The sequence below is a fragment of the Sceloporus occidentalis genome, unplaced genomic scaffold (assembly GCF_023333645.1).
Source record: "Sceloporus occidentalis isolate IW3139 unplaced genomic scaffold, rSceOcc1.0.p SCAF_8, whole genome shotgun sequence".
NCBI lineage: Eukaryota > Metazoa > Chordata > Lepidosauria > Squamata > Phrynosomatidae > Sceloporus > Sceloporus occidentalis.
In genome coordinates, this window is record NW_028316988.1 from 33259988 (window position 1) to 33277656 (window position 17669).

A 17669-nucleotide genomic window follows, 5' to 3' on the forward strand; every position below is an offset into this window, starting at 1 on the left:
CGCCGGCCTCAAAATAGCATCTCTGTTCTTGCCTGACAGCATCTCCTCCTGGCTTGTTCTGCCGGCAAAAGGAGGGCGAGGCAGAGCTGCTGGGGCCCAGGAGGAAATTCCTGGTGGAGGTGTGGACACAAAAGCCAGCCTGGGTGTGGGTGTGTGTCTGTGTGCGCATGCAAGTGGTGGGTGTGCACACTCGCCTCCTCCCCCTCCTTGCACTGTGTAGCCCATCCTGCTACACAGGGGAGCAAAGAAGGCCTGATGGATGTGTGGACACAAAAGCCAGCCTGGGCTGTTTGTCTGTGTGTTTGTGTGCGCATGCATGTGATGATTGTGCACACTCTCTCCTTGGACTTTGTAGCACATCTTGCCTTCAGCTGGCATGGCCTTTTTTTCTGGTTTTGCAAATTAGGGGAAGCAAAGAAGGCCTGCTGGAGGTGTGGACACAAAAGCCAGCCTGGGTGTGTGTGTGTGTGTGTGTGTGTGTCTCTCTCTTTCTGTGTGTGCATGCATGTGATGGTTGTGCACACTCTCCCCTTCTTCATGTACAATGTAGCCCATCCTGCCGTCATCTGGCAAGGACTTTTCAGGTGATGCAAAGAAGTCTTGTTGGAGGTGTGTCTGTCTGTCTGTCTGTCTGTCTGTCTGTCTGTGTGTACATGCATGTGGTGGGTGTGCATACTGTCCTGCTTCTCCATGCACTGCATAGCCTATCCTGCCTTCAGCTGGCAAGGGCTTTCTTCCTGATTTTGCAAACCGAGGGATGCAAAGAAGTCCTGCCAGAGTGGTGCCCCTTGACTGACCAGTTGCCAGGGTGGGAGGATGGGGGGAGAGGGACCCCACACACCCCTTCCATGATTCCCCAGCACTGTAGACTTGCCTTATTTTTCTCCTTCTCCTCCTCCAGGAGAGGAAGGGAAGGGAGGTCCCCTCCTCAGCCGCCGCTGGAGTCTCCTGGGAAAGGCGGTTCCTGCCTGGCAATCTGATTATTGGCCTGTCTGCAATTAATTCCAAGCCCTTTGCCGGCTTCTCCAAAGAGCCCTCACCTTCCTCTAGACCTTGCCAGCCCTCTCCAGGAATGTGGGTGCGTAGGATTGGGCCCCCAGTGGATTGGGCACCCTTTTGCATCTGGTAGAGGATCCCCCCAAAAAACCTTCCAGCCTTCTTCTACCCCCCCACTTACCCCCAAGTTGGAAGGCCAATCCTTGCTGGTCACTTTCCCTTTAAAAAGCAAGACAAACAAGTCCAGGGACTTAAATGGAGAGAGATGCTTAACCTTTGTGACTTTCCTTCAAACAAACTCTTGCGGTTTTGGAATCTTTAAAGGTCACATTTCATGTCCGCAGGAGATAAGTAATGTACAGAGGGAAGCGATCGATGGCGATGGGATTGTGGCGGTGCAGCTTTTCTCAGGCTTTTTGCAAAGCCACCGATGGAGGCTAGGAGAAAGAAATAACTTTGGCAGAGGAGGACGAGGCTCCACCAAAATGGAGTAAAGGCCCATCTTTAAAAAGGGAGCAATGGGGTGACCTTGCGCTGGTCTTAACCATCAGCACTTCTGGGCCTAATCTTTTTATTTTGGAATGGGGTTTCCTTTAGACATGGAGGCTGAGAAATTCCCCATCCCATCCTTAGCTCACAAATTAGTATTATTTTAAGAGTGAGATGTTGTGTGTGTGCCTTTAATCGGTCAACTTAAGAATCTCATAGGGTTTTCATAGGCAAGGGATACTCAGAGGTGGTCTTCCCAGTTCCTTGTGACCAAGCTTTTATTTTTAGTTTTATCTACTTGATATTTAGGTAAAAACACAAAATGACTATTTCCCCCCATGATTCTACTCCATCAACAATTTAGAGACAAATGCTCTTCTTTGCACTAAGAAAACTGAGACAGAATGATGGAGTTGTTGAAAGGGACCCAAGGACCATATAATCCAGTAGTTCTCAAACTTTGGTCTTCCAGATGCTCCCAGAATTCCTAATTTTTGGCCAAACTGGCTAGAAGTTCTAGGAGTTAGAGTCCAAAACACCTGGAGGGGCAAAGTCTGGGAAGTGTAGAGCCCTGCCATACATGTTGAAAAGTTAGACTTGGATGGCCTTTGGGGTTCCTTCAAGCTCTATGATTCTGAGATAACAACATAGATATATCCTCAGGTGTGAATGCATTCTGAACCCTGAAGCATTGTTAGTGAGACTAACAGCTCGATCCCATGTATTTGCACTCAGTTACAAAAGTAACGCACAATCCTAATGATAATCGAAATGCCAGGAGATGCAGATATGGTTCTGGAAGGAGAAGACGCAAACTATGTCTTTCCTGGTGATAGGAAAGAGATTTCTTTCTGTCCTGCAGATGGATAGAAGTAGAAAAATTCTATTGGGATAGAAATTCCTTTTAAGGGAGATGATCTGGGACTTTGTGCCTGCCAAACTTGGAATTATTCACCTGGGCAATTGCTTGGCAAGAAAGAATGACCCTTCCTCACTTCTCCTCACAGATGGGTCCCCAGAGGCTTTGGGAAGGGGAGCAAAGGGCCCGGTGCTGACCATCCGGGGAACTGCGGCGTCAAAGTTGGACACCTTGGTTTCCTAGCCCTTGGAAAGGTGCAAAGGCAGGCAGGTGAGTAGCAGTGTTCTTTTCTTACAAATGGGGGAAACTGAGGCACACAGAGGAGTCTGGCGGTGCAAAAGGAAGTGTGGCATGGGATCCGACTCTTTCCCCAAGTTTGGAAAAATTTCCCGTTCTGGACCAGGTGATCCAGCAAAGGAAACCTCCCTGCTTAAGCTTAGGTTTTTAATGTATGTTTTATCTGTTAGTGTTTCAATGTGTGTTTTTAAAATGGTTTCCAAACTTTTATAAACATTTTTAATTTATTGTTACGGAAGCCGCTTTGGGTCCTGGGTTTGGAGAAAGGCGGCATACTTTAACTGCCATGGCTCAGTGCTATGGGATCTTGGGCATGGCAGTTTGTTGTGGCACCAGAGCAGAGCCAGGCATGTCCTTCTAAATCCCTGCAAATTTGGCAAATGAATGCATCTCAGAGAATCTTTTGCAAACCGAGACTGCTGAGTACATTTCATGATTTTACATCTGCCTTGCAGTGTACAGTAATAATGATAAAACACTCTTTTTCTTCATGGATCAGATGCCAGGTGTTGAGCAAACCCACTTCAGTCTTTGAAGACACAGGTCCACACTACCATTCATTGTGGGGTGACCCTCATACATGGACCTGTCCTTTGGATGTCTTGTATTTCAGCTCTCAGAATGCCTGACTGGGGGATTCTGGGAGTCTAGTCTCTAGCAAAGGCAGAAAAGTCTTTCCTGTTACCTTTGGCTTCTGTTGTTGTGTGTCTTCAAGTCCTCTGGTCCCACAACGAACTGCCGTGCCCAGGATTCCATAGCAATGAGCCATGGCAGCGAAAGTGGTGTCAAACCGGATTATTTCTACAGTGTGGGTGCAGCCTGAAATGACTTAAATGGCCAAGTCCAGCCGGGACAAAGGTGGGGAGGGGGACAACCAGCAACCAGCTCAGCCCCTGCCTCCCTTCCTCCCCATTCTGCCGTCAGAAATGCTGCACTTTGTAACCTCAGAGCAAGAGCGGAGGAAGTTCAGCAGGGTTTGGATTCCCAGCGGAAGTGGTGCGGCATTTTAGAAATGTGTTTGGGGGCGGAGGGGGAGGAAGTGAGTGGCTCTCCTTTTTAGAAACAAGGGCGCTCACAATGTTTCCTCATGCAACCCGAGCGATTCTTCTTAAAGAGGTGCCTGGTGGGTTCCCTTTCTATCTTCAGTGACAGGCGGCAGTTGGGGATTGCTTAGGCAGGGCACTCTGTACATGCCCAGAGGGCACTTGTTAACTGCATGCGTATCTGGACTGGCATTTCAGTTGTGGCATTAAAGGTTGAATTTCATGCCTTGGCTACTTTTTAATGGGAACGCACTCCAGCTTGGAGTTGGAAGGGGAAGAGGTGGAAATGCCCAGAAGTGGAATAACCTTTTGCACACCTGAGGCCCAGGGTTCAATCCTTAGCATTGCCAATTAAACGGAAGTTGGGGAGCAGCTTCTATTTAGGCATGAGGTGCTGGCAGCCTGATCGGGAAGAAAGCAACTCCCTACACCGGTCTCTGGATGTATTCTTCCCTAGGATTTGAGCGTTGGGAAGATATTGGCTAGCATTGTCTATCATGGAGATGGAGGGCAACTTTGCAGTCACCGAATTGATTGCCAGTTGTGCAATGCCACCTTGTTGATGAATGGTGATGTTGCACAACCGAATGCATGTGTGCCTTTAGATGAACATGAAAATGTGCAATTGTGCGCACTTGGGAAGCATGCACAGCTCTGCTTCTGAACTGAGTGTGGGCCTTTTGCAATGGACAAAAATGTCCAGCCACTTCCATAGGGGAATTTATGCATATGTAAGACACCCACAGGATTCCAGTCTGCCTCTTGGAATCACAGCTGATGAGATTCTTGGTGGGTCAGGTTTGTCCTAATATCTGGGGAAGAAAAGGGAAACCAACCTACCTTCCTTCCTTCTTTTCCTCTGTCTGTGGCATGAACAGGTGGCATGCTGTGACCTTTGAGGGATGCCAGGGCAATTGGGATCCCTCTTTCTGTCCTCACTTGTGCTGTGAGAAGGGTGTCCCTCCTTTTAATATATCATGCAGGGATGGTAGAAATGTAATTCCTTGACCATTTCATCCTCTCATAGGAGGACAAGTAATTAACCCTAGTTTGCTGCAGGAAAAAATGGGTAGAAAAAGAGTTCTGCATAACTCAAAAGCTTGCACCCATATTAAATAAGTTTAACAGCCCAGTAAAAGCAGAGCTTTGCTTCTCCTGCCTTCTTGCTCCATGGAGCCGGACTGGTTCTTAAGACTCTTAAAGGGAGCCAACCTCTGTGGAATATTTTCCTCTCTTGTTGGGCAACATCCTGAAATGGCAGGACCTGCGAAGCGAGTTTCTTCACAGGGAAGCACACCCTTTGACGCTCCTGTCTTTTGTGGCTTTGCAGGAAGTGTGTGTCTGAGTTGGAGAGACCCCCGCCTTTTATCTCAAAAACCAAAGCAGGAGCAAAAAGAAAAGGCTTTGGACATTTAACTTTTTGGATTGCGACTCCCCAAAACTCCTCAGCCAGCATGGTTCATGAGCCCAAGTCCAAAAAATGTAACTTCTCCCAAACCCAGAGGAGAGGGGAATTGATTTCTCTTGCAAGCTGCCACCACACAATGATGGCAGCATCCACACTGGAGAAATAACCCGGTTTGGCACCACTTTAAGTGCCCTGGCTCAAGGCTATGGAATTCTGGGAGTTGGAATTAAAAGAGAGGCTGGAAGGCCATGTCTTGAGAGTGCTTTCACTGTATTCCTACTTGGCAGAAAGGGGGTTGAACGAATGGATGGCCTTTGCAGATCCCTTCCAGCTCCAGGAGCCTATGACAAGCAGGAATCCCTGCTTCTGCTGTTGTGCCCCATTGGATTTGGGCCCTTGGGGCTCTCAGTCCCTCCGAGGTCCTTCCTGTGTGGCGCCCTTAATGGCCAGCCACCTCCCTCCCTCTCTCTGGCCAGGGGCCCGCCGGGCAGCCTTCCAGGCCGGAAGAGGCCTGGGCTTTGGTCCCATCCGCCTGGCTTTGTCCTCCTGGCTGCCCTTGGGAGGGAGGAGGCCCCCAGGGCTGGCGCTGCCCCTCTGCCCATTGGCTCTGGCTGGGGCGGGGTCCAGCTGGGTGGTCAGGGGGTGCCAGAATGGCCTCTTGACCCCCATGGCAGGGAGGGGAGTCCCAGCTCTTTCCCAGACTGTGGCGGAGGGGGGCTAGTGTCCTGCAAGAGGTGGCTTTGGGAGCTTGGCTCTTCTTCCTCCCTTGGCTCACCCACTTGGTTTTTGCTCTGGGTGCTGTGGCCACTCTTGCTCTGCTCTTTTTTGCCTCCAGGATCCTTCTCCCTCTTTCTCTGCTCTTGCTCCTCACTTCTACTTCAGTGGCTTCAAAAGGTTGGCCTGGTCAGGGCTTCCAGCTGGGTGCTTGGATTTTTCCAAGGACATTTTTAAGTTTCAGAGTCCACCATCGGGTGCTGGGCATTTGCCCAAGATGGCAAAGAAAAGACAGAAGGGCATACAGGCCATTGAGAGTGACCAGGCATGTCTTCCTTTTCCAGGACATGTGCTACATTTCAGCTTTCTCTCCAGGAGGAGTTCCAAAATGTCCTCCATTTTGAGCATCACTAAGAAGCATGGGTTTATATTTCCATTTACATAGATTATCTATTTTGGTTTGGTCCCCACAACTCCCTCCTCACTGACAACAACAACAACAACACATCCTAATTGTTGCATCCAGAGATCCTCTTAGCTCTCTGCAGCCTTGCCAAGAGAGTGGTAGGATCTGAGCTGCATGGCCGCCACAGCCTTGTTGAAGATGCCCTGTTGTGTGCCAGCCTGGGGCCATGCGGAACTCCCATCTCCTTTGCAAAAGACCCACAGGGCAACCTTTTTGCATTGGGGCAGAATCTTTTGTCCAAACACCCCCCCCCCCCCCTGCAAGGACTGGCTCTTGTTAGCTGAGCATGGTTGCCGTTGGTGTTCCTCTCTTGGGCCCTAAAGCTGTGCCCCATTGCCGGCCCCAGATGGCAGCCTCTGGCTCCAGTCCAGGAAGGGGATAAGGGGGGGGCAAGCTCTTTAAGCCCCCCCCCCCCCCACTTCAGGGTTGACAGATGACCCCCACCATCCTGGTCCTCCTCTTCCTCCTTCTTCCCAGCTGGTCTCAAAGCCAAAAGGGAGAGAGGCACCAGAGTGTACCCTCTCCATGGTGGGCAAGGCATTTGGAGAGGGGTGCCCTGTTTGGTTGTTCTTTCTCCTGAATAGCCAAGCTGTCACCCGCTGCCTGGGCTGCCCATAAATAACAATGGGGCCCCAATAGACAGACAGACACCCCCTTTTCCCCCTCTCCTCCCATCCCAAACCACCTTCCCCAGACTGGGCCCCTTCAGGGTTTTGTTTGCACTGGGAGGGCAGGGAGGGTGGGTCAGAGCAGCAGGAGGAGGCCCTTCTTCCCACCGGCCAGCCCTAGAGGAACTGGGCCCAGAGGGTGGGATGGGAGACCACTCCCAATCCTTCTTTCTTTCTTTCTTTCTTTCTTTCTTTCTTTCTTTCTTTCTCCCTCCCACATTATCTCTAGGAAAGCTTCACTGCAATTTTGCCATTGCAAATGCATGGAAGGAGAGGTCCCACAAGTCTGGGTCCAGGACTGACTGAACAATGGGGCGGCTGGGATATCACTTCTCCACTTCTTGGCAAAAGAGATTCTGCCAGCGGTGACTATATAGAGTATATGCTTTAGATCAGTGGGTCTCAACCTTCCTGATGCTGCAACCCTTTAATACACATCCTCATGTTGTGGTGACCCCAGCCATAAAATGGGGGTGTCTCGGTTCCTAAGACCACTGGAAATACATGTTTTCCGATGCTTTTAGGTGACCCTTGTGAAAGGGTCGCTTGACCCCCAAAGGGGCTGTGACCCACAGGTTGAGAGCCACTCCTTCCGATGTTCCCTGAGTCCTTTCTCTTGTCTTTTAAGAAGGACTGTCTGTGCTCTCATTCCTCTAGCCTTAGGGCCAGTGCAAACAGCTATGGCAACTGGGAGTCTCTAAGTCCTTTGGCGTTGCTTTCCTTTGCACCATCCTTTACATCCTTTGTCACATGTCCCCAAGTTTTACCCTTGACTTATCCCTGGGTCATCATATCTAAAACTGCCCTTGACTTGTCCACGAGAGGGACTTGTAGTTTGAGTCTCTCGGGTGACTTCTTAGCGCTTAGTGGGGAAGCTGCTGCAGTGAAGGGGGCGAGGGACTCCTTCCCTCCTCTCCCATTTCCAGGACGGAGGGGGAACCATAGATAGATAAGAGCCCAGCAGAAAGTGTTTGGGGGCTTACCAGGCCCTGTCAAGAGGCCCACAAAAATGCCCTCCTCTTTGTGGAGGTTGCCTTTGCTCCCCTAAAACGGGTCTCCCCAAAAAAGTAGTTTGGCTGCCCCCTCTTTGCCCCCAAGTCCTGCTTTGCAGAGACAAGGAAGAAGCAAGAGACTCAGGCTCTGAGAGGCCGGAGTGGGTCTGGAAGAAGGAGCCAGGGCTGCCCCGCCTTCCTCCTCCTCCTCCTCCTCCTCCTCCTGCTCTCCGGGTGACCTACTTCGGCCTCTTGGGCCCGAGCAGGGAGGGAGGGGCGGGGCGGGGCGCCCTCCCCCCCCTCCCCCTCCCCTTCCCCCTCCCTCGGGTGGGGCTGCCCAGTGGGCACAGCAGCAGCAGCAGCAGCAGGCTTTGGCCGCAGGAGGAGGGAAGGAAGGAAGGAAGCCAGGAGGGAAAGAGCGGGCGAGCGAGCGAGCGAGAGTCGTCCGCTGCTGCTCCGGAGGGCTCCCCGGCGGCCCTTGGGGCGACCCCTTTCCTCCCTTGGCGACCTCCCGCCCGGAGGACTGGCCTTGGCCGGGATGATCCTGCCCTCGGAAGGGCCCTCCTGGCCGGTGAGTGGAGCCCCGCGAGGAGGGAAAGAGCAGGGCCCCCGGGCCCCCAGGGCTTTGGGAAGGAGCGGCCCTGGGAGCCATCATCGCCTGCCTCGGGGGCCCCTTGCCCTCCAGCCCAGCCCACAGCCAGGAGGCAGCCCCCCTTGGAATGACAGCTCCTGGCTGTCTCGCCTTCCCCTGCATGACTCCGGGGCCCCTGGCCCTCCACTCCAGCCAGGCAAGGGCTCCCTTCTCTTCAGGGGACCCTGACTGGATCCTTTGGGGGCATGGAGTCCTTCCTCAGCTCTGGCCACGCTGTGCCCCTTGCCACCAGAGGCAACTCTCTCCCAACAGAAGCAAGGCCAACAGCATGCATCTATCTATCTATCTATCTATCTATCTATCTATCTATCTAACTATGGCATCGAAGTCCGCCAACTGATTGGTTTCTAACTAAGGAGTGAAGTTGCAGTTCCTCCCTCAGTTTGTGCCTCTTGGGACTTGGGAGTTGTGGGTCGCATTTTGAGGCCAGGCTGCTTCTGGTTTGGGATGTTTTGCCCACGCTGGAGAATGACTAATCTTTATTTTTGTTGCTCAAAGCAGGCAGCCCACACAGAGACTCAGGATCAGGAAGAACCTGGAACCAAGTGTTTTGCTTGGCTCTGATCTGGGGATGATGGGCTTGCAGGGTCCAGCCCTGGCCATGGAGGGCGGGTGCATCCTGGCCCTTGTAGTCCCAGAATGCAAACTTCCGAAGCTGCAGACTGGATGACCCGCTTTGTTTTCTTCGCTAGGACCCTGAGACCTTCAAGCATCAAAGGCATATATGTACATCTATATGCTTAGAAGGAGAGAATGTGCAGCCTAGGAATGTGTTCCTTGAGGAGCAGAACTTGAATGGCGCTGGCATTCCTCCTTTTGCAGAAGAATCCCTTCTCTTGCTGCTAGTTAACTCTCTGAGCTTCCTTCGGTTCAGCAAAACCAAAACAGCCACAGAGTCCTGTGAAGAAAGGCAGGCCTTGCTTGGTGGTGGTGGTGCTGCTGCTGTTGTTGTTGTTGTTGCTGTGCACCTTCAAGTCATTTCCAACTAATGGCGACCCTAAGTCAGACCCCTCACAGCAGCCTTGGGTTTTGGGGTTGGCACTGAAGCAGTTAAGCACCCACTTGGTGTGGCACTGAAGGAGTGGGCGTCTCAGGCCAAGAGGTGTGTTTGTGGACTGGACAGTCTCCTCCCTCCTGCAGATTTTTGGCCTTGGCTGAATTAGGCCAAATGGCTTGCAATGGGTTTGAGGGAGGGGAATAGCAAGGGGGTGCATGAACCTACTCCTGCTTGGCCACCCCCAAAGTGTGGGCACTGGGCCAATTTGCCATCTGACTTTGCCAAAGGGAGCAAGACAGGCACCCAAATGGTCTTTTCAGGTGCTCTGGTTCGCATCCACCCGCCCTGAGAAGGGAAACAGGCCGAAGGGACATTCCATAGGACTTGCCAAGAACATTGCTTTGCTCTGGAGTAAACCCAGCGTAGCTGCCTTTCCAACATTTCAGGGATTCTGGGAGGCTGAATCCACTTTGCTGTCAATCCTCCTTGTTTCAGATGGAGAAGCTTTCTGGAACTCTGGGTCCCCCTTTCCCTGCCTCCTTTGGAAAGTTTGGGTAGCCCTCCCTGCCCCTCACTTGGCACCATGCCCTTCTTCTCTTTGGCAGTTGCTCCAGGCATTTCCTGTATCAGTCGCTTCTGGCATGGTTTCCATGATCTCTGGGTGCCCAGATAGGATGGTAGAGGAGAGAATTAGGGAATGGTTATTATTATTATAATTATTATAATTATTATTATTATTATTTATTTGGACTACTACTCCAAGATCATGGGAGTTGTAGTCCAAAAAAGGTAACTTCCCAAGCCTCTAGTGGGAGGAAGCCTGCTTTCCTTGGGCAGCTGAGACCTTTGCCTTCTGGTAAGACCAGTTTGAGCAGCTATTCAGCTCAGGCATCACAGTTCATTTGCATGTCCTTGTTTCTGGGCCATCTTGACTGGGTCATTTTCCAACCCAGGCCTCCGGTTGTGTTGCTGAGTTGTCAAAAAGGAGGTTTTGGGGGTCTCCTTCCCATGCAGGGAGGCTGGTCCTCAGGCCACTGCAGAGTTGGGGTGGCACACAGTATTGTTTATTACCTGGTGTCAGGAGGGACAGACAGGCTAAACCTATTGTTATTAGTATTAGTATTAGTATTTCTTACCCACCTCTCCCCATGGATCGATGCAGGGAACAATAACAATTAACAAACAACATCAATTGCAATGCATATCAATTTGAAAGGACAAATAAGATGAACACATATTAAAGCAATCCGCCTTTAAACTCACAATTTAAAATTCACAATTCAGCCTCCCACTACAAAGGTTGCTGCTGTTGTTGTGTGCCTTTAAACCATTTCTGGCTTATGACGACCCGTGTAAACCCACTGGGTGACCTTGGGCCCACCACACTCTCTCAGCCTCAAAGGAGGGCAATGGCAATGGCAATGACAAAGGCAAATTACTTGCTGGAAAATGGTTTTGTTTTTTTTTTCCCCACCAGAGGTCTTGGTGGAAGTGGTCCAGGGCTGACTGCCCTCCATTGCTGCAGTCACTAGGGCATGTGGTACCTGAGCATCATTTGCCACATCCTGTGGTCTCTATGTTCCCAGGAAGGGTTTTAGGTGGACCCCAGAGAGCTTGCCCAATTGGGGGGTCAGAGGGAGAGTGGGCAGACATTTTATTATCTTGGGAAAGTCCTAGGCTGCTTGCCATTAAAGCAAAGGCCATAAATCTGTCCCTCTTCCCCACCTTAAAAAGGAAGAAACACCCTCCTCCTCCCTTTAGCTGAGGCAGCAGCTTCAGTGCCAGGCTCTGCCCCTCAGCAAAACCTGGAAAAGTGTTGCTTTTTTGAGTGGCAACTCCCAGGCTGGGGAATTCTGGGAAGGATAGGGCTGAAGGGTCCTGGGAGGGACACGGCTGGACACTCAGTGAGTTTAGCTAGGGGAATTCTGGGAAGAACATGGCTGGGACCAGATAAAAGGGAAAGAAGGAGAGGTCTGGCTGCCCCCTTCCATGCCCCTCAAACCTTGGAGACAGGCTCTGGGTCGCAGGGAAGGGGGCTCTCCTATATGTCTCCAAACCCTCCTGGGGGGGGGGGGGAGATTGGAAAGGGAGATGGGGCAATATGGGGAAGCAGAAGAGGATATGGAGGAGAGGCATGGCAAGCTGGTCCAACAGGTTGGGGGGGGGGATGGATGGAAGGAAGGAAGGAAGGAAGGAAGGAAGGAAGGAAGGAAGGAAGGAAGAAGAGGATGGCAGGTAGGGCTGCAAGGAGCCAGCCAGGTCTGCCAGTCTGTGGGTGGCTGGACAAGGAGGGCTGTTGTCCATCGTCCATCTGTCCATCTTGGCTGGGGGAAAGGAGCTGGCTCTGTCCTGCCAAAGGCGAGTCTGTTTTGCGCCTGAGCAGCTTGGACCCAGTCCTGGGAGTGCCATGGGAACACCCGTCCAGGGCATGTGGGGAAGGAGCCAGGGCAGGCGCATGGGGGGAGGTGGGTGGCATGCACAGGGCTGGGACATTTTTTAAGGAGGGGTCTTGCCTGTTGTTGCATTGCCTACCCCTTCTGTTTTTCCATTGCTGAATGTTTCATGTATCCCACAGTCCACACACACAGAGAAAGGGCCATTTGGCTGAGGAGTAGCCCCCTCTTCCCCTTGGCCACCCCTTGGCATGGCTCTCCCAGGCAGTGGGCCAGCTGGCATTCCTCTTCCCTCAGCCCTGGCATCTGTGCCCTGGGGCTGAGCATGGCCTCCCCCTTGGACTGGAGATGGGGGCACCCCCTGGGCTGCATTCTCTGTCTCTGGATGCATCCCACGCACCTACCCTCCCTCCCATGCCCTCCATGCCAGAGACCCTGGCGGTGATGGGAACAGGTTGTTGCTCCAAAAAGCTGTTTCTCTCTGGGCAACACCCTGGGGTGGGGGTGGGGGTTCATCCCTGGGCATGGCTGGGCCCTTTGGACCCATTCTTGGACCTCTGCAGAGAATGCACCCTCCCTCTGGAGCTCAGGCACACTGCCCTCCCAGTTTTGGCAACATCTCCTCTTAAGGTCCAATCTGTTTCTCCCTGCAGCCAGACTTTGGCCTTCCAGATGTTTTTGTCTTCAACTCCCAGAATCCCATTCCATTGGCCAAGATGGCTGAGGCTTCTGAGAGCTGAAGTCCAAAACACCTGGAGAACCAGTGTTTGGGAACCACTGGTTGGAATTTATCTGGTATCGGATGTTGTTGGACTGAAGCTCCCAACATCCATAAGCATCATGGCCATTGTTGCAGAATGCTGGGAGCTGTACTCCAACAAAGTCTGAGGTTGAGAGAGTGTGGCTTGAAACTCACCAGCTAGGCAAGCCACACTCTCTCAGCCTGAGGAAGGCAAGGGCAAACCTCATCTGGATACATATTTCCAAGAATATCCTAGGTTGCCATAAGTCAGAGTCAATTTGACGGTGTTCATAACAACCACAATTCAAGCAATGCATCTGAAGAAATGGATTGGAATCTGAGAAGCTCCTGCTAAAATAAATCAGTGAGTCTCAAAGGTGCAACTAGATTCCTTTGTGCGAATCTCTGGGGGTTTTATTCCTCCCCAAATAGTCTTAACTGTGGCGGATTGGTAAGAATTCTTCTCTGGTGAGACTGGAAAGGATTCTGTTAAACATTGCTGCATTCCTTTGGAGACAAAGGAAAACAAACACACACTACAATTCCCAGTGTCCTTGGCAGGGTGTGGCTGCGGCTGTTTTAACATTTGTAATCTGGGCTGTTTTAAGGGTGAGGCTTGGCTTCATCATTTTGTCTTCCTCCTCTCTTGCAAAGTCTTAGGAAAAGGGGGTCTTCTGTCAGGAGAGCTATGTCTCTACCATTCCCTGATCACCTTCCTTCCTTCTGTTCATACATTATTAAAGTATTAAAAATAAAATGCCCTTTATAATAGGATTGGGTATGTATGTATATGTACAAGTCAAATCAATTTATACAGTTTTGTATGGGAAGGGAGTCAATGAGCCCACATCCCAAAGCCTTGAATAGAAATCATGCGCCAGCCTTGTTTCATCTTCCCTTCCAAAAGCATGGGAAAGTTCCTCTTTTTTGGACTACAGCTTTGAGAGTACTCCTTTGGCCAGGGCTGTGGGTGGGTTCAGAGAGCTGTAGTCCTAAACTGCTGCAAAAATAATCCAGTGTGACACCAGTCCAACTTCCATGGCTCACTGATGTGGAATACTGGGAATTATAGTTTTGTGAGACATTCAACCACCTCTGGTGCCACAGCAAACTGCAGTACTTAGAATTCAATAGCATTGTAAGGTAACAGTTAAAGTGGTGTCAAACTGGATTATTCCTGCAGTGCGGGTGCAACCCAAGAAAGTGTTTCCCATCATTGGGGCCAATCTGGGTGTTTTGCTAGCTCCCCATTGTGGGCATCCTGAGGAGTGCAGCCTTCTGAGTTTGTTTATACATCTCTTATGTGCTCCATTCATTCATTCTTTCTTTCCTTCTTTCATTCTGCAGGCTGCAGGCTTTGCCCAGGGCCGGGCTCTGTCCAAGATGAGTTCCTCGTCCTTGTTGGAGGGCAGCTCCATCGATCCTCCGGTGCTGCTGAGCGACATCAAGACGGAGCCGCCTGAGGAGCTGCTGGCCAGCGATTGCAACCAGCCCCAAGCCGAGCCGGTGGACTTGTCCCTCAACAAAGCCAAGCCTCCCCTGCACCCGGCTCCCTCCTCCTCCTCCTCCTCTTCCTCCTCCTTGTCTTCCTCACTGCCTTCCTCCGTCCGCTCCTCGCCCATGCTTGCCACGCCACCCATCCCAACCCCCTTGGTCTCCATGACCCCCACGGGGCTGGGCTCCTCCTCGGCCATCCCAGCCGTCCTCTCGCCGGGCTCCATCCTTGCCTCCACCCAAGGCAGCAGTGGGCAGCAGATCCTCCACGTCATCCATACCATCCCTTCGGTCAACCTGCCCAGCAAGATGGGCAACCTCCAGACCATCCCGGTGGTGGTTCAGTCCTTGCCTGTGGTCTACACCACGATGCCCAGCGACGGTGTCACCGCGGCCATTACAGTGCCCCTGATCAGCGGCGATGGGAAAAACACCGGGATGGGTGAGGCCCTGTTGCTTTGCTTTCTGTTGACTCAGGCCCATGGTGACCAGATGTCCTCCTTTTCCAGGACATGTCCTACATTGCAACCTTATGTCCTGGAGGAATTCCAAAATATCCTCCATTCTCAGTATGACTAGGAAGCATGAATTTACATTTATATGAGTGTTTCTAGCTCTCTTTTTGTTGGGTAATGTCTTACATTTTTCCTTGAATTTCCTCATTTTGTGGCGCTTTGAGGTCCTCCTTTGCAGTTATGTCATCTCAAGCTGTGACCACTAGTGTGTATGTGTATTTTTTAATTTATAAGTGTGTACACACAAGCAGCTTGGCTCCCCTGGTTTGAATTCATCATCAGGTTAATTTTTTTTAATTATAGTCTTTTAAACTTTATTTTAAATGCTTTTTTAAATGTTTTTATCTGTGATCTGCCTCAGATCCTTCTGGGGAGAAAGGCAGCATACAAATGAAATAAATGAATACAATTAATGTATTGATTTAATTCCGCCTTCTTCCCAGTCTTGGCCTCCTGGTGTCTTACAAAAGTTAAAAGAGACACACCTTTAAAATGCATTATTCTACAAGAGTTTAAAACACAACTAAACTGACCATAGATTTAAAAGATTTTGAGAAGGAAGGGGCCTTCTTGGTGGCTGCTCCCAATCTCTCCGTTGTCCTTCTGGTCTGTGCATACTTTGGACTGCAGCTGAGGAATGCCATTTTCAAAGACTTCCTTTGATGCTTCCAAAAACTGATAACTAGTGTTCGCCCTCATGCTTTGGCAGCCAAGATAGAATATTCTTTCCTAGCTTTTTTCTTGCAGGGAATTTAAAAACAGAAGAAAAGAAGAAGTCTTTGAAAATGACACTACCCAGTTGCAATCGGAAGTGGTGCATTCCCTTTTTTCCTTTCATTCTGCTCCCTATCTGAAACAAAATACTTTAGGTGTAACTAAAGGAAACTGGATTTACTGTTGAGGATGACAAAGAGGACTTGGGAAAGGTGTGGGGTGTGCATGTGTGTTAGCTTTTGCCATCTACAACAGAGCCTTGTATGGCTGTGGATGGCTGGCTGGCGCTGGGTTGCCCATCCATCTGCTGGTATTTTGCAGCCTGCCAAGAGCCGTCCTGGCCTGCCAGCCCTTCCTCTCATTTGCTGGCTCTCTATTTCCTCTGCAGTGAAAGTCGACCCCGGTTCCATCTGCTCCGTTGATGGGAACAGCGACAGTGAGACCAGTGCCTCAGAGAGTGGCCCCCCGTCCTTCCCGGACCTCCAGAGAGAGTGAGTCTGGGACTGGCAGGGATTTGGGGTGCAAAACCCACAGCTGGATTTAGCTATGCCCAAATGGGCTTCTCTTTCAGGCTGAAGGCATGCTTCTAGTTCTCATGATCAGGAAGGAGGTAGAGTTCAGAAGTATCCTCAGACAGGGAACCCTCTTCCATTTGCAATTTCAAAGTATTGGGTGCAGTATGTACACCATTGCACACATATCCATTTTTGCAGAATGATCCAATTGAAGGGACCCAGGTGCCATCTAATCTAACCTCTTTCCAATGCAGGAATCCACCATTAAGATAACACTGAGAAGTGGGCATCCAATCTGATTTAAAAAAAAAAAAAACTCCCGAAAGAGGAGACGTTCCCCATAAAGCTTAGTTGGAATCTCCTATTTTTGCAATTTCAGTCCATGGATTTCGGTTCAAACTCCCTTATGTTTAATGGGAATCTTCTTCCTTGCAATTTCAACTCATTGATTTGGGTTCAAACTTCATAATGTTTATAGGGAATCTCCTTTCTTGCAATTTCAGATCATTGATTTGGGTTCAAAGTCCATAAGGTTTAGTGGGAATCTCCTTTCTTGCAACTTCAATCCATTGATTTGGGTTCTGCTTTTTGGATCACACCCTTCCTTACACCTCACAGTCCGCAACCGAGATCATGCATTTGGGATACTGGTGGAAGCCAAGGATTCACACTCAAAACCCCACCTGAGCCTTGCAGGACTCTGGTTATTGACCTTTCTCTGTGGGTTTTGCAAATGCTTGGTGTGTGACACCCTTGTTGTGGCTGCATGGAAGTTGTGGGGAAGTGGAACTGGATAAAAAAGTGGTCAAGGCCTTTGGGACATGGTTGTGACCCCCTTTTTCTCTTTGCCAGACATTCGACCAGCCGAATGCAATGGACAGATTCCCCAGACCTCAAGAAGCGGCGGATCCACCAGTGCGACTTTGACGGCTGCAATAAAGTTTACACAAAGAGCTCACACTTGAAAGCACACAGAAGGATACACACAGGTAGGTGTGTTTGTGGGGGTGGCATTGGGGAGGCATAGGTGGCCATAACCTGGGCTGCAAATACTCCTTTGGTCCCCTGGTGTTAAGAGACCATTCCCAGGCTCCCAGATGTTTCTTTGAAGCCAGGTAACCCCGAGGGCTTCTGCACTGCTCTTGCATCCATCATGTCAGGTGTTAGGTTTATCTAGCAAAACAGATAAACCCTGTACTTCCAGCTGGCATTTCTTTGAAGCCTTAAAAACTGGTGTTGCAAGGGACTGAACCCAGGATTTTGTGCATGGGAAGCAGGTCCTCTGGCTTAAAGGCCTCTCATTTTCCAGTGCATCCTATTCCCCCTGGAAATCAAAGCCCCTCAGTTAAGGCAGAGATCCAAACAATTAGGGCTCATGTACTGCACTGCCTCTAGCCAACATAACCAAAGGTGAGGAAGGATGGAAGCTGTAGCCCAACAGTATTTATTTAGAGGGCCACAGTTGCAGATGCCCCAAATCCTGGGTTTAAGGTCTCCTCCTTGCTAGGCCTGTCCTAGGTAATCAGGGACCCCATACTGTGTGGCATAGACTATCAGGTGTGATAGCGATGGTGGGGAATGATAGGAGCTGCAGTCAAATGGCACTCGCATGGCCAAAGACAGAGAAGAGCCCTGCTACATTTTAGGTCCATGATCAGAATCATTTAAACCTCCAAATGCTGTGGTTGGACTACAGCTCCCAGCAATGGTGAGTA

The 17669-nt window shown here is 50.6% G+C and overlaps 1 protein-coding gene across 5 annotated transcripts in view; it reads left to right on the forward strand.

Annotated features, from left to right (window-relative positions):
* Nucleotides 1-17669, forward strand: part of LOC149308614 (Krueppel-like factor 8) — a 74849-nt gene that overhangs the window by 20359 nt on the left and 36821 nt on the right. For 4 of the 5 annotated variants that reach the window (XM_089536123.1, XM_089536120.1, XM_089536121.1 and 1 more), the window contains exons 1-4: nt 8334-8503; nt 14064-14652; nt 15828-15930; nt 16807-16943. In XM_089536123.1, the coding sequence (XP_089392249.1) occupies nt 8471-8503; nt 14064-14652; nt 15828-15930; nt 16807-16943 (862 nt within the window). In that variant the 5' untranslated portion in view covers nt 8334-8470. Of the gene's footprint in view, nt 1-2492; nt 2615-8333; nt 8504-14063; nt 14653-15827; nt 15931-16806; nt 16944-17669 lie in introns of those variants that run through there. The other variant, XM_089536122.1, reaches the window with a different exon arrangement.